The sequence below is a fragment of the Pongo abelii genome, chromosome 16 (assembly GCF_028885655.2).
Source record: "Pongo abelii isolate AG06213 chromosome 16, NHGRI_mPonAbe1-v2.0_pri, whole genome shotgun sequence".
Classification (NCBI taxonomy): Eukaryota; Metazoa; Chordata; class Mammalia; order Primates; family Hominidae; genus Pongo; species Pongo abelii.
In genome coordinates this window covers 56,664,793-56,689,235 of record NC_072001.2, presented here as the reverse complement: position 1 = coordinate 56,689,235, position 24,443 = coordinate 56,664,793, and the positions used below count along the sequence as shown (strand labels likewise).

The 24,443-nt window shown below is 36.2% G+C and overlaps 1 protein-coding gene across 5 annotated transcripts in view; it reads left to right on the top strand.

Annotated features, from left to right (window-relative positions):
* WDR72 (WD repeat domain 72) overlaps window positions 1-24,443 on the top strand; it is a 236,037-nt gene that overhangs the window by 34,276 nt on the left and 177,318 nt on the right. For 2 of the 5 annotated variants that reach the window (XM_054531292.1, XM_054531288.1), the window contains exons 3-12: window positions 3,307-3,413; window positions 9,551-9,629; window positions 10,865-11,039; window positions 11,722-11,798; window positions 13,307-13,426; window positions 14,718-14,863; window positions 15,244-15,340; window positions 20,093-20,234; window positions 20,928-21,173; window positions 23,954-24,174. In XM_054531292.1, the coding sequence (XP_054387267.1) occupies window positions 3,307-3,413; window positions 9,551-9,629; window positions 10,865-11,039; window positions 11,722-11,798; window positions 13,307-13,426; window positions 14,718-14,863; window positions 15,244-15,340; window positions 20,093-20,234; window positions 20,928-21,173; window positions 23,954-24,174 (1,410 nt within the window). 5 annotated transcript variants of the gene reach the window in all.

Sequence of the window (24,443 nt, the reverse complement as noted above, 5' to 3'; positions counted from 1 at the left end):
TATACATATATGTATATACATATATATATGTTACAACCGATTAACTTACATATCATCAAGCATTGGTTCACTCTTGGTATTGTATGTTTTATGGGATTTGACAAATGTATAATGACACATATCTTTTTTTTTTTCTTGAGATGGACTCTCATTCTGTCACCCAGGCTGTAGTGCAGTGGTGCAGTCTCGGCTCACTGCAACCTCCACCCTCCCATGTTCAAGCAAATCTACTGCCTCAGCCTCCCAAGTAGCTGGGATTAAGGCACATACTACCACTCCTGGCTAATTTTTATATTTTTAATAGATATGAGGTTCGTCCTGTTAGCCAGGCTGGTGTATCCATTATTATAGCATCATACAGAATAGTTTCACTGCCCTAAAAATTCTCTGTGCCCCATCTATTTATCTCCTGCTCCCCACAAACCCCTAACAACCACTAATGGTTTTATTGTCTGCTAAGTTTTGCCTTTTCCACAATGCCATATAGTTGGAATCATAAAACCTTTACAGATTGGCTTCTTTCATATAGTAATACACATCAATGTTTTTTTTCCATGTCTTTTCATGGCTTGATAGCTCCTTTCTTTTTAGCGCTGAGTAATATTTCATTGTATAGATGTACCATAATTTATCTGTTCACCACTTGAAGGATATCTTGGTTGCTGTCACATTTTGGCAATTATGGATAAAGCTACTGTAAACATTTGTGTACAGATTTTTGTGTGGACCCAACTTTTCAACTTATTTGGGTTAAATATCAATGAGCATGATTGCTCTGTTGTATGGTAAGAATATGTTTAGTGTTATATGAAACTACTGAACTCTTTTCCAAAGTGGCTGTCCTATTTTGCATTCTCACTAGCAGTGAGTGAGGATTCCTGTTGCTCCACATCCCGGCCAGCATTTGATATTGCCAGTGTTCTGGATTTTGGCCATTTTAATAGGTGTGCTGTGGTTTCTCATTGTTTTTTAATTTGCACTTCTCTTATGACATACGATATGGAGCATCTTTTTATATGTTCACTTGCTATCTGTATGTTTTCTTTGGTGAGGTGTCTGCTCAGATCTTTTGACTATATTTTAATCAGGTTTTTAACTTTCTTATTGTTGAATTTTAAGAGTTCTTTGTATATTTTGGATAATAGTCCTTTATCAGGTATGACTTTTGAAAATATTTCTCTCAGTCTGTGGCTTGTTTTCTTATTTTCTTGATCTTTTCTTATTTTTTATATACATAAGAAAGATGTTTTAATTTTAGAAATTTTAGGTAATATAGATAATTTAGAAGTGAAACTTGATGCCTAAAATTTCTTCCATGGTAACTGATCTGATATTTAGTCTATGACTAATGGAATTTTGGTCATTTTTATATTAACTTTATTGAGCTGTAATTAACTAGTAAAATTATATAGGTTTAAGGTGTACAGAGTGATGATTTGGTATATGAATACATTGTGAAATGATTACCACAAATGGTATGTTTTGGCTCTGTGTCCCCACCCAAATCTCACGTTGAATTGTAATCCCCACATGTTGTGGGAGGGACCTGGTGGGAGGTGATTGGATCATGGGGGTGATTTTCTTACGCTGTTCTTGTGATAGTGAGTGAGTTCTCACGAGATCCTATGGTTTAAAAGTTTGTAGCACATCCACCGTCACTCTTTCTCCTGCTCTGCCATAATAAGATGTGCTTGCTTCTCCTTCACCTTCCACCATGATTGTAAGTTTCCTGAGGCCTCCCAGTCATGCTTCCTGTTAAGCCTGTGGAACTGTGAGTCAGTTAAACCTCTTTTCTTCATGAATTACTCAGTCTCAGGTAGTTCTTTATAGCAGTGTGAGAACGGACTAATACAACAATCAAATTAACACATCTATCACCTCACATAATCATTTCTTGTGTGTGTGGCAAGAACTCTTAAGACCTACTCTCTCAGCAAATTTGAAGTATACCGTATAGTATTAACTATAGTCACCATGTGTACATTAGATCCCAAAACTTATACATCTTATGTGTAATTCAATGTTTGTACCCTTTGAGCAACATTACTTCATTCTTCCCTCACCCCCAGCCATTGGCAACCACTAATTCTGTTTCTATGAGTTTGGCCTTTTAGATTCTGCATAGAAGTGAGATCATATAGTATTTGTCTTTCTGTGTCTGGATTATTTTATTTAGCATAATATCCTCTATGTCCGTCCATGTTGTCACAAATGGCAGGATTTCTTTCTTTTTTATTTATTTGGCTGAATACTATTCCATTGTGTATACAGTTGGCCCTTCATGTCCATGGCTTCTGCATCCATGGATTCAACCAACTGTGGATTGAAAACTTGGAAAAAGAAAAGGGGATTGCATCTGTACTAAACATGTACAGACTTTTTCCCTTCTCATTATTCCCTAAAAAATATAGTATAAAAGCAATTTATGTAGCATTTATATTGTATTAGGTATTATAAGTAATCTAGAGCTGATTTAAAGGATATGAAAGCTGTTCATAGGCTATATGCCAATACTTTTATATTGCAGACTTGAGCATCCTAGCATTTAGGTACTTATGTGGTGTGGCATGGGGTGTGGGGCAGCGGTGTCCTGGAACCAGTCCCCCATGGATAATGAGGGATGACTGTATGTGACACATTTTATTTATCTCTGCATCCGTTAATGGACACTTAGATTGTTTCCATATTTTGGCTGCTGTGAATAATGCTACAATGAACATGGGGGTACAGATACCTCTCTGAGATACTGGTTTCATTCCCTTTGGATATATACCTGGAAGTGGGAATCCTGAGCCATGTGTAAGTTCTATTTTTATTTTTATTGAGGAACCTCTATACTGTTTTTAAAAGTAGCTGTACCAATTTACATTCCTATCACCATATAGGGTGTTATGGTGGTTTCCAAAAGGGTAATAATTTCTCTTGTATTATTTTGTGAAGTTATTTTGAATTCTGAACTCTGCACATTAATGTGCTACTATTATTGAGGGGACATTTTGTTCAGAGGAAGCATCAACACAGACTTATTTGTATTCACAACCTTGCTGTTGTAAGACAGGTCTGGCAGTCATGGAGGTTTCATGATGGACACCAAACCAAAACAAACAAAACCTGTCTACAGCACAGTTCCTCTACCTAGAAGTTTATTAGTCTGTGGATGTTGATATTACATATATCAGTTTTCTTGAAACTTGTACACAGCAAAAACAACAGAATTTCCTAATCAGAATTATGAATATTATATTGTGGTGTTTTTATTCTTCAAACAGTTTACAATTTTTAAAAGCTCACTCTCATTATCTTCAGATTTCAGCAAAAGAACTCCTGTTTGGTCATTCAGCTTCAGTAACATGTTTGGCAAGAGCAAGGGACTTCTCTAAACAGCCCTACATTGTTAGTGCTGCTGAAAATGGGTAGGTATGGTATGTAAACTTTGTCCCCTTCTCCATTTCCTTCCCTTTTTAAAAACTACAATGGAATACAATTTTAGGGCTGAAGGAAACCTTTGTGATCAACATGTGCCTCTCACATGTAGAAACATTTAGATCTTGAAAATTTGAATAACTTGTGTGATGATCCCAAGGAATGTAATCAGTATTATGAACCTTCACTCAATACTCTTGTTGCTGGATTGGGACCAAGATAAGCATCTCAACATGTGTATCAGAACTTGTAGCACTCTTATTGGGTGAAGGTTAGTGACCAATGCCTAGTATTGTAGAATCAGCAATGAAAAAGTCTAGGTGTTTGTCTTTTCTCATGTAGTAACACACTTTGAGCTCTTAAGCAAACCCATCCAAGCTTTCATAGTTTTACAAAACAATTTAATAGTTACAGTCTTCATGTTGTACCCTTGTCTGATGCTATTATAAAACTAACAGGCCGGGCACGGTGGCTCATGCCTGTAATCCCAGCACTTTCGGAGGCTGAGTCAGGCGGGTCACCTGAGGTCAGGGGTTTGAGACCAGCCTGGCCGACATGACGAAACCCTGACTCTATTAAAAATAGAAAAAAATGGCCTGGGCATGGTGGTGCATGCCTGTAATCCCAGCTGCTCGGGAGGCTGAGGAGAGAGAATTACTTGAACCCAGGAGGCAGAGGTTGCAGTGAGCTAAGATGGTGCCACTGTACTCCAGCCTGGGCAACAGTCTCAAAAAATAAATAAATAAATAAATAAATAAATAAATAAATAAAAATATAAATAAAAATAAAAAAAATAAATCTCACAGAGGAGAGGACTCAATTATCAGTAGAATGGTGGCAGAGAGATGGAAAAGGAACATAGCCAGTGATTTGGGTGCAGTTTCGTGGGAGCAAAGCTTGCCCTCATGAAATACGACTTACCTGTAGGAAAAAGCTCCACTGGTGGAAGAAATACTATGACCTAGGATCCTGATGAGTTATTTGCCAAAATATACTCAGGAATGTCGTATCAATTCAGTATGCATTTGTGAATAAGGGATTGGGTTGCTAGTTGAAACAAGATAAGCCTCTCTTGTTTTTAATCCAAAGAGAAATTATACGCTTCTGAATTCTGAAAACCAAAAGAATAATGAGGAATCAAGGTCCAGCTTGTATAAACAGAAGAGTTTAATATGCTGGCTAGTTGAACAGATATCAAAGAGATACCTATTTTCATAGCTTATAGTAAATCATTAATTGTAATATTTAGAGGGATTGAACTTTGGATAAGTCTAAAGTGAAATGTCCTAATACATTCCTTTTTTAACCTTTGCCTGTAGCTTTCATTCACCAGGGCTGCCACAAAGTCTGCTACACATGCTGAGATATTTATTCCCAATCTAGAGAATTTTGGGGATGGTGAATTTTTTTCTGGGGCTACATGAAAAAATTGAGAAATACATAATAGCTAACTGAGAAAAAGATCTGAAAAGTTACTGAGTTTCAGCCTTCAGGTCTTTGCCCATAGTGATCTAACTCCAAAAGACAAACTAGGGGTTAATGGATATATTTTTGATGAAAGATGAATTCAGCTGTATGAGCCCTGTAAATATTGTTAAAGAGCCTGGGAGTCTAGTTTCAGTCTAACTAGCTGTCCTCCTTCACCAAGTTGATTTGAATTTTCTAGAACTTTGTTCTTTTGAGGCTTATAAAACTTATGCTGTACCTATAAAATGCTTTTTAGGTAGTACCTACGCTTCAGCTACTGTGTACTTAGCAAGTCTTAACTTTATTCACTGGAAATTATTACTCCTACTAGGCTTGCCCCATTATTTTCCAAAAAACGATGCATTTTTAGATTTGAGAAGTCCCAGATATTGGCTATGGACTTAGCATTTTTGCCTTCGTGGTGACCAGAGGGGACCCAGAGTTGCTTTATGGCTCAGTGTTTAATATTTTTCCCAAATTATTATTTTATTTGTAGGCATACATCCTCAGATTCAGCAATCACAGAAAATTCTAGGATAATGAAAATAAACCATGGGATATCTGATGTTAAAACAACAGAATGCCAAAGAAAAAGAGAAGATCCTGTAGTTAGACAGTGAGAAAAAAAAGATTATTTACGAAGGAATGTTAATTAAGCAGAGAGCTGACTTCCCAACAGTAATGACAGCAGTGAAATCCCTTCAAAAAGTGGACAGAAAATATCTGTCAGCTTGGAATTGTATATCCAACAAAAACACTTTTGAAAAATTGGGGCAAAATAATAAACCTTCAGACAAACAAAAACTAAAGGTGCTCACTATACCAACAGACTCTCGATAAGTATAATAACACATTTCTAAATGATGTTCTTTAGTAAGAAGAACAATGATTTCAGAAGGAAGATTTGAGATGGAAGAAGGAATATTGAACAAAACCCAGCAAAGTTGTAGAAACTTTATAAGACATAATGATATTTGTATACACCCATTCACACATACGCGATTCTGGTCAACAATAGCGTATAATAATGTAGTAATAAGATCCCACACATTCTGGTGTTCTAGAGGTGGGTAAAGATGTTAATTAACTTTAGACCTTAAGCTATATTTATATGTTTACATTTCAGGTATTGTTTAGTAGCTACAAAAACAATAGACAAAAGAAATAAAAAATAAAAGAAAGAGTATGTAACTTTCAATTAAAAAAATGTTTAATTCAAAGAAAACAATTTCTTTAAAAAGTGAGAAAAATAGCACAAAATAAGTTAGTAGAATAAATATGAATAAAATAGTCATTCCAATTACATATTATCATATGTATACTAATCAAAATAAGGTTGGTATAACTGTATTAATTTTTTATATATATAGTTAATAAAATTTTAAGGCAAAAAGCCTTGGCACCAATAGAAAGGTTTATAACTTATTAATAAAAGTATTAGTCACTGGCAAGAGATGAGCCCAGAGAAGTAGGGCACCAGGACACCAGGACTTGGAAGCCGCTAGGTGAGTGCTTCTCAATCCTGAGTATGCACCAGAATCACCTGCAGAGTTTGTTTAATTAGAGATTTCTGGGCCCCACTACCGAAGATACGGATTTAGTAGGTCTGGGCTAGGGTCTAGTAACTTGCATTTCCAAAGCATTCCTAGACAATGCTATTACTGCTGGCCCAGAGCCCGTATTTGAAGTAGCAAGTACCCACATTTGGGGCAGTGAGAGAAAATGTTGGGTCAAGAGTTATGGGAAATTTATTAGTAATGATATCATTCATTGAGATAGTGAACCGAAGAGAGAAGATGCTATGCTTCGTTTTGAACATGAAAGGATGTGATCTCCTGAAAGTCATGCAGGTGGAGATGTCTAACAGCTAGTTGCATATAGAAATATGGAGCTGAAGTAAACTGGTCTGGGCTTCCAATAGCATAATAACAGTACCTGAAGCCAGGGGAGTAGATAACTTACCCAGGAAGAGAGTGAAATGTAAGGATGTAAGAAAGTATAAGACAAATATCTAGGGAAAACCAGCACTTAAGAAGCAGACAGAGGAAGAAGAGGAGGCTGAGAATGCCAAAGAAAAAATGAAAGTATAATAAAAGACAAGGGAAAAGAGTTTGAAAAATGTAATTGACTTCCAATGCAAGACGGCAAAGCAAGCATTCATGTTCATCTCCTTTCCTTCCAGACACTTCATTAAAGTTTGAACAAAACAATGGTGTTATCAACACACAAATATGAAAAATAAGAATGAGTTCAAGAGAAAATAATATATTTCCAAAAGATAGAAAGTGTATGGAAGAATGATGGCTGATATATTTATCCATGGAATAAATTTTTATTGAGGTGCTGAGGTGGGGATGTAAAGTTGAATATGACCAAAAAATGCCCCTTTTCAAGGAATTTGTAGTGAGAATATAATAATTTTCTAATGTTATATGTTGTAGACACTTTCATCTGTTGTTTTCTTTTCATTGAAACAAAAATTTAAGAATTTTTAAGCTTTTAAAAATTCTTAAGATTTTTACAATTTTTAAAAATTGTTAAGGTTTTTAAAATTATTAAAATTTATTAAGGTTTTAAAAATTCTTAAATTTAATTTTTTTATAATAGAAGGTGATTTTAGCTATGTACAAACTTAGGTGACAGCTTCAGAAAATGAAAAGAATATGTTTTTTAATAGTTCAATTTCATGTCTTATTTTTACGTATGTAACTTATATGGTTCCAGGTAGGATGTCAGTGTTCCATTTCATACACCACAAATTTACTTTCTTTTATTAAACAAAATTGAAGGCAAAGAGCAAATTTTTGCTTTGTGATATGTTTTCATTTTATTTTCAGATTTAATATAGAAAATAAAATGATAAGCAAACAAATAGGGAAAGCAATGGGATCCAAGATGGTTTAAATACATTAATATTTTTAAAGGAACTTTTACTGGTGTCCAGGTTCCAATCCTGGAAAATGTGAATTAATTGGCCTGATTTGATATCTGCATGGTCAGCCATCAGTATTTTTTAGAAGTTCTCAAATAAGTCTAAGGTATAGCTAGAATTTAGAGCTACTGGTTTAGAAATGGGCTAGAAGCAAGTCAACTGATCAGGTGCTTTTCAAAACCACACATGCCAGGATCCCAACACAGAGTCATGGAATTAGAATCTCTGGAGATAATATTTGGAATAGTATCAGGTGGTTGTTGATGCATAGCTAGAGTCAAAAACCTTGTTGATAAGCTCAAATCCCTTAAAGAACTAAAATTTTATAATGTTGACTGCTTAAGGTTCAATTACTTTACCTTTGCAATTTATTTCTTTATTTTATAGATGCATTATTAATTTGTTTACCTTTGAGATATATTATTTCAATATCTACCTTCCTCCCAATCTTATTTTTTAGTACATACACACAGACACACACACAGAGATTTTTTCCTCCTATTTTATAGAATTATATGTCTTTTCAGGTTACCTCAAATCTTTTTGGAATGAGGTTGGATATAAACAGAGGGAAAATACTATGACTATTTCGTGTCTATTTCTAGAATATTATTTCTCAACGTCAGTACTAATGGCATTTAGGAACAGATAATTCTTTGTTGTGGGGTACTGTTCTGTGCATTGTAGGATATTTGGCAGCATCCCTTGCCTCTCCCCACTAGATGCCAGTAGTGTGTTCCTAGTTTCAACAACCAAAAATATCTCCAAATATTACCAAGTGTCCTTGGAATGTAGGGGGAATAAGGGGTAGCAAAATTGCCCCATTTTAAGAACCACTCATGTAGAAGATTGAGTTCCCATGTTTGGTTAGAAAAACAAAAAAGCCTGCAAATCACCAAATGCATACAGTTGTTGACATTATTAGTCTATATATTTTGTTTCTTAGTATAATAGCAGTGTCTCCTTTAAGGCCTATAAAACTTTTGTTTTTCTTGCATGGAAAATTTTGCTTATGTGTTAAAACTCCCAAGACTGAAGAATATTACCAAACAATTCTGAAACAGCCATTCTGATTTTTGTGACGTCATATAAACTACCCTATGCTGGGTGTACTTTGTAACTGTATTTTAAAACTATGTCTTTGTAATATGTAAACGAAGTAAGACTTTTCAAAATAATAATATTTTTCTAAATATTAAGTGGCAAGGATGCTTGTAGGATTTCAAATCAGGAGAAGCTGAGATAAACTGTTATCAATGATAGACCAAATGTAGCCTCTTGGTGGCACTGTTTGTTTTTACAAAAATGATACATTGGCCTCAGAAGATGCAGCCCTTGATGCATTGTGATTTTCAGAATATGTAGTTTAAGTTCACAGAAATAAAGCATTTTCAAGAGGTTACAGTTTCCACTGAAAGATTGTTGTACTGTCACTAACAGGCTGTGGTAACTGTATCCCCACAATTTGTTGTAGGCCGGGTTGTCTCTAAAGTAAGGTTTGCAGGCTGGCAACAGGGTGTAGTTGCCCAAACAAAAAGATAACAGATACAGTATGTCATCCCTGCTAATGACCACAACATTTTCTTGCCCAGTAATCTGTAACAAAAAGCCACATAAATGATCACGCTGCACTTAAGTGCAGCACTAAAGAAAAACTTGGTGGCACAAAAATTATTCCAGCCAATTGAGTGGAAATGACAGAGAATAATACAAAGTTATCTCTGCTAGGGAGATGTGTGTTTGGAATGTCACCAATGGACAGTGCGTGGAGAAGGCTACACTTCCTTACAGGCACACTGCAATCTGTGTAAGTACGGTCACTTCCTTCAGGGCATTTCTAGATTCTGCAACTTGTTTAGGGCATTTGCAAATACACTTCTAAAGAAACATCTTTGGAGAATATTCTTTGCTTGAATTTTTATTTTGTCATGAGGGTCAAATATCACCAGTAATCATCTGCTATTTTGGCATTTTGCTTTCCCAAAAGGTATTATTCAAGCAGATTTTCCCCGATTCTTTCATTTTTGTATCTTTCTAACAGATTTGAAAGACAATTTCCATATATTGCCTTAGTGCTACAAAACATACACATACTTGCACATGTGTAAAAATTCAGTTTTAATGATGTGCTGTCTTATAAAGCACAAACAGTTTTTTTCTCCCTCATTTCCAATTTTAAACCCTATGTTTTGGTGGATAGGTTCTTAATTTCTATATATATAACTTTTATAATCACTTCCCAATCTTTAAAGCAAATCTTGGCTTTTAGTAGATGGTTTCCAAGCATATGTAGTGTGGTTGCATGATTCCAATGGTGCGGACCATGTTTTAAAATATTTTATACTCTTAGTGTTGATGATGTGCATTGCAACATTCACAAACTCTCTTCTATTTTTTCTGGAAATAAAACGCGGCACAGAGAGAGCTGGTTAAAAGTAGAATGCATTACTTGATCTTTAATAAAAGATTTCCAAAACTTATTTGGCATAATAATCCTCAAATGCCCTTCAAACACTTTATTTCTTTTTAACATACAGCACTGTTGCTATGATAAGGAACCTGGGTTTTGTTGTTGCTATTAATTTTTTTTCTTTAAGAGATAGGGTCTTGCTCTGTCACCCAGGCTGAAGTGCAGTGGTGCTAACGGCAACCTCAAATTCCTGGCCTCAGGTGGTCTTCCCACCATAGCCTCCCAAAGCACTGGGATTATAGGCATGAACCACCATGCCTGGCCCTGTTGTTGTTGTTTAGTTCCAAGTTGCACTCCAGAAATAATATAATTGTGAGCTTTTCATAATTTAGAATAAAATTACTTCTTCCAAGGGATCTCTCTTTCTCTAGAAAAATCATGAGATGCAAATGAGACTAAAGTGCCAATAGGAGTTTGGAATAACTGAACTAAGAGAAATTTTAGTTGCTATTCAGTTCAATACCTTAATTGATCATATGCTAAAACTAAAGTCTAGAGAAATCTTCAATGTAGCCAAATTATGTTAATTTGTAGTGATAATTAAATATTTGCTTTGCTTTCCATATACATAGTATTACCACTGCTCATTCCGGATGACAGGAGAAGGCTGGCTTCTTTGTTGTGGAGAATATCAAGATGTCCTTATAATTGACGCCAAAACTTTGGCTGTTGTTCACAGTTTTAGATCATCTCAGTTTCCCGACTGGATCAACTGCATGTGCATTGTTCACTCCATGAGAATTCAAGGTAATAGTTGGATATTATCTGACAGTAAAGAGATTGCGTATAAAAATATCTACTTTTGAATTATTTGTCAAATTATTGGGCAGAAATTCAGAAAGAATGTTTCTTTATGTTTACCTATTAATGAGGATATTTCTGTAATACACCTGATCAAGAAAAACTAAGAACACCCATGCCAGTAGTTCAAAACATTGGAAAGTCAGCAAAAGGTTAAGATGAGGGGGAAAGAGGAGAATCTGTGTTTTTATAACCAAGTTCTGCTTGTTACATTTTAAGAGTGACAAGCAGGTTTTGTTGTGGATTAGCAGGACTCCTGGAATTTTGCCCTGCTGTATCTTCTAGATGTAGTATTGATAATTCAGTTTCTGTAATGAGTGACTGCAAAGGGAAGTGGAAGCTGGCTCCTCACTTACTTCCGAAATAGGAAGACTTCATTTTATGATGATTTGCAATGTGGTTCTGCTTCTAGTGGTGCTCTTCTTATACCTAGGAATCACTTTGAAATTTTAAAACAGATTTGGAGCACGATGTAAAATGTTTATTTTTTCTAGTTAAAATGTAACTCCAAAGCTGAAAATTTTCCATCTACACAGCCCTGCATAATTCTTAAATGACTATGAAATGATTTTTACCTACCCAATTATATCCGTGGTAAGCTTATATGTGACTTTTATTATTTTCACAGAAGATTCTCTCTTGGTGGTATCAGTAGCTGGTGAGCTCAAAGTATGGGATCTTTCCTCATCTATCAACAGCATTCAGGTTGGCTTGGGAACCCTACTCTTTTTTCTTTACAATTTCAAGCATATTCATTGAAATTTATAAATTTTAAGGCTATTACATGCTTATTGTCAAAAGTTCAAATAACATAGAAGTGTATAAATTCTACATCCATATATTTCCCCCATCCATCTTCCCAGGGGTGAGCATTGGTACACTTGGCTTGTATCCTTCCAACCTTTTCTCCATGTATATACAAATGTTTTCATTTACACACACACACACACAATCTTACAGAGTGAGAAAGATTACATTTTTAATCTTTTAAAAAATAGAACATCTCTCTGTTCCTTACAGAGGAAATCCCTCTTTTTTCTGAGTATATGTGAACAGTGGCAAGCAAATGACCCTAAAAACTTGAGGGGCATGTCCCTGGGGAGTCCGGTATATTCACCCTGTTCACTGGCATCAGGCTACAAGTTGAGATGATGGACGAAAGAACAGCCATACTATGTGTGTTGATGACAAAATTATTTAGGCTTTCCAAAGGAGTTCTGGGGTCTTTTTAGGAATTTATTGGTTGAGGAAGCCTAGGAATTGTGATGGTATGCTGAGCTCAAGAAATACACATCCAGCATTATCACAAACTTATTGAGAATGTATTATTCTATGTGCTGTGTGTTGGCACTTTGTTCATTTTTTTTTAAGCAATCAAAATACTAGGCCACGCACAGTGGCTCACGCCTGTAATCCCAGCACTTTGGAAGGCTAAGGCGGGTGGATCACCAGAGGTCAGGAGTTCAAGACTAGCCTGTCCAACATGGTGAAACCTCATCTCTACTAAAAATACAAAAAAGAAAATTTAGCAGGGAATGGTGGAGTGCACCTGTAATCCTAGCTACTCAGGAGGCTGAGGCAGGAGAATCGTTTGAACCCGGGAGGCGGGGGTTGCAGTGAGCCGAGATCCTGCCACTGCACTCCATCCTTGGTGACACAGCAAGACTCTGTCTCAAGGAAAAAATAAAATAAAATAAAATAAAACGAAATAAAATAAAATACTGTAGGTTTTTTTAGTCATCATTTTAGATTTTTTTGTTTGACCTTTCTTCCATATCTAACAGTCTGTAGCTTATTCTCATCTTGACATTCTCAGCATCCAGCCGTAGTTCCCCACAGAATGTTTGTTGAATGGTTACATGTAATGAGCCCTTGAATCTAAGTGGATTTCCTGATCACAGCTTTTTTTTTTTTTCAAGAAATACATCCTATATTTCTTTAATTTTTTTTAAGACTTTCGGGAGTACATACGCAGGTTTGTTATACAGGTAAATTAAGTGTTGTGGGGGTTGGATGTACAGATTATTTCATCACCCAGGTACACAGCTTCTATTGCAAAGTAACTTCTTAGTTCAAAACACTCAAAAGGTACCTCAAATACTTTTCATTTTATAATGGTGTGATCTACTTGAGATGTATGGGAAGCAGGTCTTCTCATGGCTGTGTATGAATTACCTGGAACTAGTACTAAAAGATTTTCTTTCCTTTTGAAGGAAAAGCAAGATGTCTATGAAAAAGAATCCAAGTTTCTTGAGTCCTTGAACTGCCAGACAATTCGATTTTGCACATATACTGAGAGACTTCTATTGGTGGTATTTTCTAAATGTTGGAAGGTATTATAAAATAACATAATAAATACCAGTGATGTACAAGTGTAATTTTTTTTGTTTTGTACAAAAATAAGAATATGATTTAAATATGATACAAATTCTCTGTAATAGTATTACCAGAACATGGAATAATGTGTCTTTTATGACTGACATAACAGTTTTTTTTTTGGGGGGGTGGGGACAGAGTCTCACTCTGTTGCCCAGGCTGGAGTGCAGTGGCACGATCTCAGCTCACTGCAACCTCTGCCTCCCAGGTTCAAGCAGTTCTCCGGCCTCAGCCTCCTGAGTAGCTGGGATTATAGGCACATGCCACCATGCCTGGCTAATTTTTGTATTTTTAGGAGAGACCGGGTTTCACTATATTGGTCAGGCCGATCTCGAACTCCTGACCTCGTGATCTGCCCGCCTTGGACTCCCAAAGTGCTGGGATTACAGGCGTGAGCCACTGGGCACGGCCTGACATATCAGTTTTTAACTCTCTAATTAATAAAATTAGGATATACTACTACATATTTAATATCATGGTATATGCAACAGTTTTGTATCCCAAGATATTATATATGTAGTAGTAAATCCTAATTTTATTAACAACAAACCATAATAACAATGAATATTTAGCTCTAAATTATTTTCAAAATTTGGTGTCTACACTTCAGAACTAAAAATATACTTTTCACCTACATAGTTTGATTATATTTTTAGATGTTTTACTTTTTCTACTTTGTCACTACATTTGTTTTAAGAGGGACAAACATTATTTTCTTGTGAATATGTTCACTGACATGTCCAAGAAGAAAGAAAAGCTAAGTTGCCATCATTTCATAACATTTATTTTTCTTTAAAGTTTTAGGTAACTGGCTCAGTTAACAAAACTATACAGTCTTACTTGTATGGTGATAATGTATTTTTGAACAGAGATTTAAAAGTATATGGTCTAACAAAAGATTTACGTGATATACATTTTTTATGTGCATAATACATTTTCAAATGTAAAACTTGGAGTACTCATTATGGAAAGAATAAAATTACTTAGAAATTTTGGGATTTGAGGTTTCCGTGTTTAGTGTACACACTCTGGAATGATATAACCAGGTGAACTTTATCCCCTGAAACCTACCCTAAGATAAATATAAGTCAATAAGTGATGGTAAAATATCATCTTAATATATGAGTACAGTATGGTCTGTTATTAACACTTACTATGTTGTTATATTATTACTATCATAATTTATATTCATCTCATTGGCAGACTAGATTTAAGCCTTTGATAATGTGCATCAACTTCATATTTTAGGTTTATGATTATTGTGATTTTTCCCTTCTGCTGACTGAAGTTAGTAGAAACGGGCAGTTCTTTGCTGGTGGAGAAGTGATTGCTGCTCACAGAATCCTCATCTGGACAGAAGACGGTCACAGTTACATCTATCAGCTGCTGAACAGGTGGGCTCAGACGGGAGTGGCATACAAAACATTCAGGTAGAAAATGAACTTTGGGAGGTTTATTATGGAAAAATCCCTGCATGCTGCCCGTGATCAAAAACCAGAACAAAACAACTATGGCACTAGAAGATTTACTCTGGGCTTGGTAGGCTTCAGCCTTTGTACAAAACAGCAGGGGATGGAGGAATGAGATTAACCATGTATAACTTGTACAGCTGGTGCTGGGTTTTCAAAAAGTCACTTGTAATTATTAACCCAACAATTTCTAACTAGAGTTTAGAAACTTGAACGGTACCATCCGGCTTTTGAAAGTGGGAGGGGGGAAAAACGAATAAAGAACCTCAAAGTTCTAAACTTTGCTTTTTATTTTTGCCACGCAGTGGGCTTTCAAAAAGCATATACCCTGCTGATGGAAGAGTGCTTAAAGAGACCATTTATCCTCATTTATTGTGCTCTACTTCTGTGCAGGAAAATAAGGTAATGCAAGAAAAGAGTGACTGCCTCAAAGCTGTTTCACTCAGTTTCTTGGATAAGTGTTGCTTTGTCTGTCACAGAATCAGGCTTGAAAAAATTGAATTGAAGCATCCCATCAAGTTGTCAATGAGAAAATCAAGTTTAATTGTCAATGGCTACCAAAGAGAAAACTTTGTCTTTAAAAATCTGCTATGTTTAAGTCTGTATTTTAAGTTTATAATGAAACAATACGTATTTATTATAGGAAAATTATAAATGTTGAAAAGAAAGGAGAAATTAAAATTCCTAATTTCACCACAGTAAATATTCACTGAGATTTTTTTTTTACCTTGTTGTATGTATTTACCTGTTTTGATTGGAAAATTTTCAAATAATTGGAAAAGTTGCAAGAGTAGTGCAGTAATTATTCATATACGCTTTACCTAGATTCACCAATTGCCAACATTTTGCTATATTTACTTTCTTTCTCATTCTCTCTCTGTCTCTCTCTGCATTTGTGTGTGTGTGTGTGTGTATGTACAAGCACATACACACACACCACACATTTTTTCACTGACCCTTGTGATAAATGATGTGACAAAACATTGTTAACATTTTTATGTATCTACTCCAATTTTTAAACTTTATGAAATGTTTTATGTTCTGTTTGTTTAATCATATATTGATATCATTTTCAGATGTATTTAGCTATTCTTACGAATAAATTTTCTTGTTAAAACAAATATAATTATGCTTTGGCAGAGAGTTGAGAATATAATTGTGAGCTTATTACTTGACTGAATCATACCTTTGACACTCTAGGAAGCCTGAAAATTTAAGCAGTTATTTTATTTCAGTAGTGTTATCCAAAGTGTTTCTTTTCCCTGAGCCTTTGGACTTTGTCATCAGTTAATTATCCATACACGTATTTCATGGAGAGTGGAAGAGTTTTGAATTATTGATGTGTCAACAAAGGAAGCATGCTACTTTTAACAGAATGATGGTTTGCTTAATTAGGCAGCATAACTGTTGGAAATCCTATAGTTCAGTGATTGTCCCTTTAACATATCTGTGAGGTTTTGTTGTGAAAACTTGATTAAGAAACTGTCAGCCAAAAATTAGAACCTCAAGTGCTACTGGGACACAAGCAAACTTTATAATTACGGCATGCATCAACGACTATTTCTAAAATTATTTGTGGGCAGCAATAGGTTCCTGTTTTGCTGTTGATCACAAAAACAGTATTGGGGCTTACTCAGAAAAGCATATTTAGTTATTTTTTAAAGGATCTGGTCTTTCCTCCTTAGCTTTGAATGCATTTTTACAAAGCACAGTTTGCCCTGAAAGCCAATGATCAGTTGTGCCCTTTAGGGGCTTCTTGTTCCTGAAAATTTCAATGTTATGTATAACCATGAGGAAAGAGTACAACAATTAAAAAATAACTAATCTCATGGGAAGTTACCTTGCTTTGTTTCTCAAAATGTGAAGACATAAACTTATAGGTCTTTTACCAGTAATTCTTGTTTAAACAACCATAGATGTTTCTGTATCTTAAAAGCGAGAAATGCCTAGAAGCCAGTGAAATATGAATAGAATAATTGGAAACTGGAAAAAGCTGGTCTTCCTGTCCTTACTTGCCTTTTATCCAGGGCATAAAGTCAGACTTTATTCCCCTTATTCAAACATCACCAGTGTTCACTAAATGTAAGAGTCCTTAGTCTCTCTTGCAGTTACCAAGTAATGAAGGCATTGTGGTAGGATGAAGAGATGAACTTGATACATTTAGTGAGCTTAGAAAAGACTGCTCTGTAAGCAGGTAGTATTGTCTGGACTCATTTTTTGGAGTGATACCATAGAATTAAATCTCCAGGTTTGACAGTAACAGGTTCTCAGAGTTATTGTTTGTAATGCCCATGTACATATCTGCTGATGGAGTTACAGTGGTAAGAATGAGGATTCGTCTTTCCTTCCAGCAGCTGCATGAGGATCTCCCTAGCTTCAAATCACAGCTGGTAATTGCTGAGGCCTGTGGTGCAGGGGTCCTGGCTGTTGAGATAAGGAACTGGGTTTCCCAGGGTCTCAGCCACAGAGTAAGACTGCTGTGCTGAAGTGGGAATAGCTGGGATAGAAACAGCCTAAGGATTGCAAATAAAAAATGTGTGTGCATGAACTAAGAGTAATGGTGATGATAATGATGGTGATGATGATGACAAAAACTTCATTTGGGTCCTTATTATTGTCAAACATACAAACAACCTCATTTACTTTAGTTGCCACCAAGATCCCATGTTGAAACTGATGTTCAGAGAGGTGAATTCCCAGGATTTGAACTCAAGTGGTTTAGCCCAAATCCAGTAATGGGTTTTGGAGTGAGTTTCTTAATTGTTCTGAGAAAAGAATTACCAGAATTGTTAAAATTAATTGAATAGGGACTAAATGTCAGGGACCATTCTGTGCACCTTATCTTTATCTACTCATTAATCCTCACACCAATCCCATATAGCAGGTGCTTTTATTAGTCTTATTTTACAGTTAGGGAAAATGAGACAGTGAGGTGCACTAAATTGCCTACAGTAACCAACTTGCTCTTTCAATAGAGCTAGGATGTGGTAAAGCCAGGATTTAAATCCAGGCAGTTAGCCCCAGGGATTTCAGTGCTAATGGCTATGTTTTATTACCTCCTGGGTGGTGGAGACTCTCATGATGGACACAGTGATGAAAAATCGGAATTCACATGGTAAGGGACTGTGAAGAGGTTTTCAGGTGAATAGCAGAACTAGAGGGAACTGTTTGGGAGGAGGAGGAGCGAGGGATCAAGCGGTGAGTGTGAGCAAGTGAAAAGCAGCAATGTGGAAGGTGAAGGCAGAGGGGATGAGAGCAACAGGGAACTTCAGCTGAGGCAAAGCACCAGCTGGGAAGAGTTGTGCTGCCACCAACTTGAGTAACCCAGCAGCCTCTTGGAGCTTCCTTTTCAAATCAGAATAACCAGGGAGTTGGAACAATCAGTTCTAAGTGCATACAAGGGTGGGAGAGTTTGAGTAGCCAATTTAACCAAATGTTATCAACACCATTTCAAATAGCTATAAAAATCATGGCTGTAAGACACCAAAGTGCCCTCTGAGTCTTAAAAAAATTTATTGGCCAGGCACAGTGGCTCATGCCTGTAATCCCAGCACTTTGGGAGGCCGAGGTGGGTGGATCAGGAGGTCAGGAGATTGAGACCATCCTGGCTAACACGGTGAAACCCCGTCGCTACTAAAAATACAAAAAATTAGCTGGGCATGGTGGCGGGCGCCTGTAGTCCCAGCTAGTCGGGAGGCTGAGGCAGGAGAATGGTGTGAACCCTGGAGGCGCAGCTTGCAGTGAGCCAAGATCGTGCCACTGCACTCCAGCCTGGGCAACAGAGTGAGACTCCGTCTCAAAAAAAAAAAATTTATTTAGAAACTGACTTTATTGGAACCATTTTCTGTGATGCTCTTATTTCTTGGGACTATAGGGAATTAATTACATGTCTTGGTTGGATGACCTTGGATTGGTTTCTTATTTTCTGTGATAGTTTCCCTATTTTCATATCAGGATAATAGCAATGTTTACTTACTACATAGCTTTGTTGTGAAGATTAAATGTAGCAATATCTTGGCCTTTAATAATCACTAATGAATAGAATTTTTCACTAATGTATCTAAATCCAGACCTTAAAGCATGTATTTTCTGACTAGGAAGCATCACTTTACTGGACTTCTTTAATTCTAGCACCAGCAATTGGCTTTCTTTTTAGGATGACTTTTATTTCTGCACCAAAGAGAGTTTGGGTTTTGTTTTTGTAATCGCTTAAATGATTTTGATCCCTTATGCATAATCTCTATGTACAAACCTGCCCGAAGAACAGCTATACTGCCCTGAGAAGGACCAGGGATGCTCTAAATGCATTCATGAGTGAAGGCATAGCTTTAAGAGCGCTGGTGCCCAATATTCATATTCTGCTTCAGCAAGATCATAAGTTATATATAATTTAGATACAATGTACAATATTATACATAATTTATATAATGTATAACATTATATATGTATATACACACAATTATAAATTATGGAATCATTTTCCTTTGTGGCCACTTGAGAAATCAGAAATCAAGTATGTTCAATCTGAAAATAGTCAACAAAAAGTAGAAAACATATTAATAACATAAAATTACTATATAAATATTAGTTGTTGCTGTTTTAACTGACAATTAGAATAATTGTCAATAAAGGAACTGTAAAGAAATTAAGCCTTCTTAGTGGACATCTTTAGCATCAAGACATGGGTTGCTGAATCAGAATGACTGGACTCAAAGCCCATTGCTTCCTCTAATCGCCTTAGACAAATCAATCTCTTCATTCCAAGTTTTCTTGTCTGTAAAATGAAAACAATGATAGTACCAATTTTATAGGGTTATTGTGAGGATTATTTAACTGAATATGTAGAAAGCCCTTTGCAGTAATGTGTACACATAGCCATACACACACACACACACACATATAACATGGTCAGTAAATGTTAGATACTTTTATTGACTTTCTGAGGTCTATGACTTTGATTGTTTTATAAAGCCTCTTTAGTCCTAGATCACAGATTATTTCATTTAATTTACTTGAAAATGTTGAAACAGTGGGAAATAAATTGAAAAGATTTACTTCAGTTATTAAGTCTTGTTTCTCCATTTAAAAACAGTGGCCATCTCTCTATAGTTAGAATATTTCCTACATAAAAGCTCACTTTTTGTTTTGGAACAGAGCCGTCCCTTTGTTATGGGCTACATGAATGAAAGGAAAGAGCCTTTTTACAAGGTACTTTTCTCTGGAGAAGTCTCAGGAAGAATTACTTTGTGGCACATCCCTGATGTTCCTGTATCCAAGTTTGATGGTTCTCCTAGAGGTAAGTCAGTTTCCTTTTCTAGTAACATGTCTTCTGAGAACAAATTTGTAATTAGCTCATTGTTCTTCTAAGTTGAGCAACGTGTGACCACAAACAAGAAAAATTGATTGTGTACTACTACATATTAAATGACAACATGAAAGCAGGTATAAACACAAAGCTTAGGCCAGGCACAGTGGCTCATGCCTATAATCCTAGCACTTTGGGAAGCTGAGGTGGGTCGATTGCCTGAGCGAAGGACTTCGAGACTAGCCTGGGCAACACGGTGAAACCCCGTCTCTACTAAAATACAAAAAATTAGCCAGGCATGACAGCATGCGCCTGTAATCCCAGCTACTCAGGAGGTTGAGGCAGGTGAATTGCTTAAATCCAGGAGGTGGAGGTTGCAGTGAGCCGAGATCACGCCACTGCACTCCAGCCTGGGTGACACAGTGAGACTCGGTCTAAAAAAAAAAAAAATTAAAAAATTAAAAACACACACACACAAAGGTTATGGATCTTATATACTAATATAACCAATATAATTCATGTTAACATCAATTGAACTTCACAAGAGATGAATGCTGGCAATATGAATCTGGGATAGACTGTAACACTGTATTCATATTTTTGAAGGGAGGGTGCCTTGATATTTTCCATGTCTATGATTCACTGATAAATCAAATTTTCTTTTTATGTCTGTTTTCTTTTTAGAGATACCAGTAACTGCCACCTGGACTCTTCAAGATAATTTCGATAAGCATGATACTGTGTCACAAACTATTATTGACTATTTCTCCGGGCTTAAAGATGGGGCAGGAACTGCTGTAGTCACTTCATCAGAGTATATTCCAAGTCTTGATAAACTAATATGTGGCTGTGAAGACGGGACAATTATCATTACCCAGGCTTTGAATGCTGCCAAAGCAAGACTTCTAGAAGGTGGTTCTTTAGTAAAAGGTCCTTGAATTTTATTTGACCCTATTTATTTGATTTATCTAAAGCTGCAATTTCAACAAACTGCACTAAGGAAGATTTAGAGGCCTAAAGAATTCGCTGGCATTTGCTGATAAATATGTACATATTTTAATGTTAAAGTAAAACATACATATAGGTTTTTTTTTTTTTTTTTTTTTTTTTAACTCCCTGTAATCCTAGCACTTTGGGAAGCCGAGGTGGGCAGATCACGAGGTCAGGAGATCGAGACCATCCTGGTTAACACGGTGAAACCCCGTTTCTACTAAAAATACAAAAAAAAAAAAAATAGCTGGGCGTGGTGGCTGGTGCCTGTAGTCGCAGCTACTCGGGAGGCTGAGGCAGGAGAATGGTGTGAACCAGGGAGGTGGAGCTTGCAGTGAGCCGAGATCGCGCCATTGCACTCCAGCCTGGGTGACAGGGCAAGACTCCACTTCATCTCAAAAAAAAAAAAACAAAACTCAAGCAGAAGGTTATACAATAAGAAATGAGTTTTTCTCCTTACTTGATCTTCCTATTCCTTTCTCCAAAGGCAACTGCTAATAATAGTTTATTTATACTCTTCTTGAAATTTTCTATGTGTATACAAGCACATATCAGCATAACAACATACAGTCTTTTAATTATATTGCACAAATAAAAGTTTATTCTACACGCTTTACTCAAATGTCCTTAAACAAATCTAAATAAAATATTTTGGAGTTCATTCTTTATGAGCTGACTTTAAATAATTAGTAATAATTGAACTTTAATTTAATTGCCTATTAATTGGTGTGTAGGTTTTCTAGTTTTTAGCTACTATGGGCAATGCAGACTTGATTATTATTGTACATATATGTGAGTATATCTGTACAGATATGTGAGTATATATCTTTGGCCACTTACTAAATGTTACTGACTTGTACTTCAGTGATTGACTGAAGTGGAGGAGTAAATGGCAATGAACCAAAGAGAGGTAATGTACTGGTATACAGCTAAATGGCTGCTGTTAAAAGTTAGTGAAAAAGCGAAGACCTAGCAGTTTTTATCTAGGCTGATTTGTCCTAATATCCAGAAAGCAAGAAAAAGCCATATTTGACTTGTAGCAGCTCAATGAACATTCATCCTGGTGGGTTAGGAGATACAAAGTGAGGATGTGCCTGATGGAATAGAAGATTCTGAAGTATAATAATAATTCTTTGGGGTTTATTTTCAATTTGAATAAAGAGAGTTTGTGGTTTATGGTTCTTTCCAATTTGGGGAAGTTTAGCTAATGATGAAGGAAGAAGCAGTGTGGTTAGTGGGAAGAGTAACCCCCTCGCACAGTAGTGTGTCAGTAGTCCTGTGCTCTCATACAGCTGTGGTTTGAAATGCCCATATGTCTACCAAGTGCCAAGCAGAGTGCTACAAAATTATAGACGTTATCTTATTTATTCCACACAACAGTCTTGTCTGAAGTAAGGACTATTATTATCCTACATTTTCAGATGTAACATCTGTGGTTAAGAGGGAAAAGGCAACTAGCTATGGTGACATATCTAGTAAGTGATAGACCCAGGGAAAAAAGGCAGATTAATTTAACAGCAATGCTGTATTCTTAAACATTTTGCTTTGCTTTTTCACACTTGGATGCAAGTCACTTAACCTCTCTGAGCCTCAGATGCTTTATCTGTAAAGCCAAGAGGTAGAATTAGGTCATCTCTAACATCTTTCAAAGCAAAAATATTTCCTGAAACTTTTACTTTCTTGTATACTAGACTTAGTCATTCTAATTTAAAGAATGATGGGCTGGGCGCCGTGGCTACGGCCTGTAATCCCAGCACTTTGGAGGGCTGAGGCGAGTGGATCCCTTGAGCCCAGGAGTTTGAGACCAGTGTGAGCATCATGGTGACACCTTGTCCCTGCAAAAAATACAGAAATTAGCTGGCATGGTGGCGCTCACCTGTGGACCCAGCTACTAGGGAGGCTGAGGTGGAAGGATCACCTGAGCCCAGGGAGTTTGAGGAATAGAAGTTTTGTCTTATGGTGCCATGATTGTACCACTGTATTCTAGCCTGGTCAACAGAGTGAGACCCTGTCTCAAAAAAAAAAAAAAAAAAAAAAAAACAGAATGAAAATAAGTAATATTCTGAATTTATTTTTGTGGAGGTAAATGTATGAAGTATTCACTCTTTTAGAACAGTGTTTACTATTCCATGACACTGGAATTGGTAACTTACTAATGTCCTTAAGAATTAATAGACTTTGTTTTTCTTTTTTTTTTTTTTTTAGACAGAGTCTTGCTCTGTTGCCCAGGCTGGAGTGCAGTGGCATGATCTCGACTCACTGCACCCTCCACCTTCCAGGTTCAAGTGAGTCTCCTGCCTCAGACTCCTGAGTAGCTGGGACTATAGGTGCGAGCCACCACACCTAGCTAATTTTTGTATTTTTAGTAGAGATGGGGTTTCACCATGTTGACCAGGCTGGTCTTGAACCCCTGACCTCAAGCGATCTGCCCATCCCGGCCTCCCAAAGTGCTGATATTACAGGCATGAGCCACCATGCCTGGCCTAGAATTAATAGAATTTGAACAACTAACTGTAGTGCTTCATCAAAAGCATGCTCTGGCTTCTGGTGAGGCACTTGCTTTTCAAGATGATCTAAGGGTGTTCACTAGTTTTCTTAGCCAAGTGCATGCTTTAATTATATGTAATTTCCTTATGTTAAAATTTTATAAAAGAGAATCTTGGGATGATTTTCTGAACAAAAATAACATCTGTATTATTTGGTGTTTCATTGTTTTTCAGATTCTTCCCCTCACAAAGTTCTTAAAGGCCACCACCAAAGTGTCACTTCATTACTTTACCCACATGATCTCTCTTCGAAATTAGACCAAAGTTGGATGTTGTCTGGGGACCTAGACTCATGTGTCATCTTGTGGGATATCTTTACTGAAGAAATTTTGCATAAATTCTTTTTGGAAGCTGGTCCAGTAACAAGTCTTTTGATGTCACCAGAGAAGTTTAAAGTAAGACGAAGAGTAAAATATAACACCTAAATTTGAAAATTATATAAATTATAGAATACTTAATAAGACAAGTAAAAATGACCCATATTCCCAAAGAAAAGAAAAATATGAGTTCTATGTACTTATAATACAACTGTATGATTTATATATATTTATTTCTAATCTTTCTATATGAATTGTGGTATTATTATAACTTACATTATACAGATAATTTGGCTCTAAAGCAAAGATTTAGTCAATGCTTAGCTTTACAACAGCCACTTAATTCT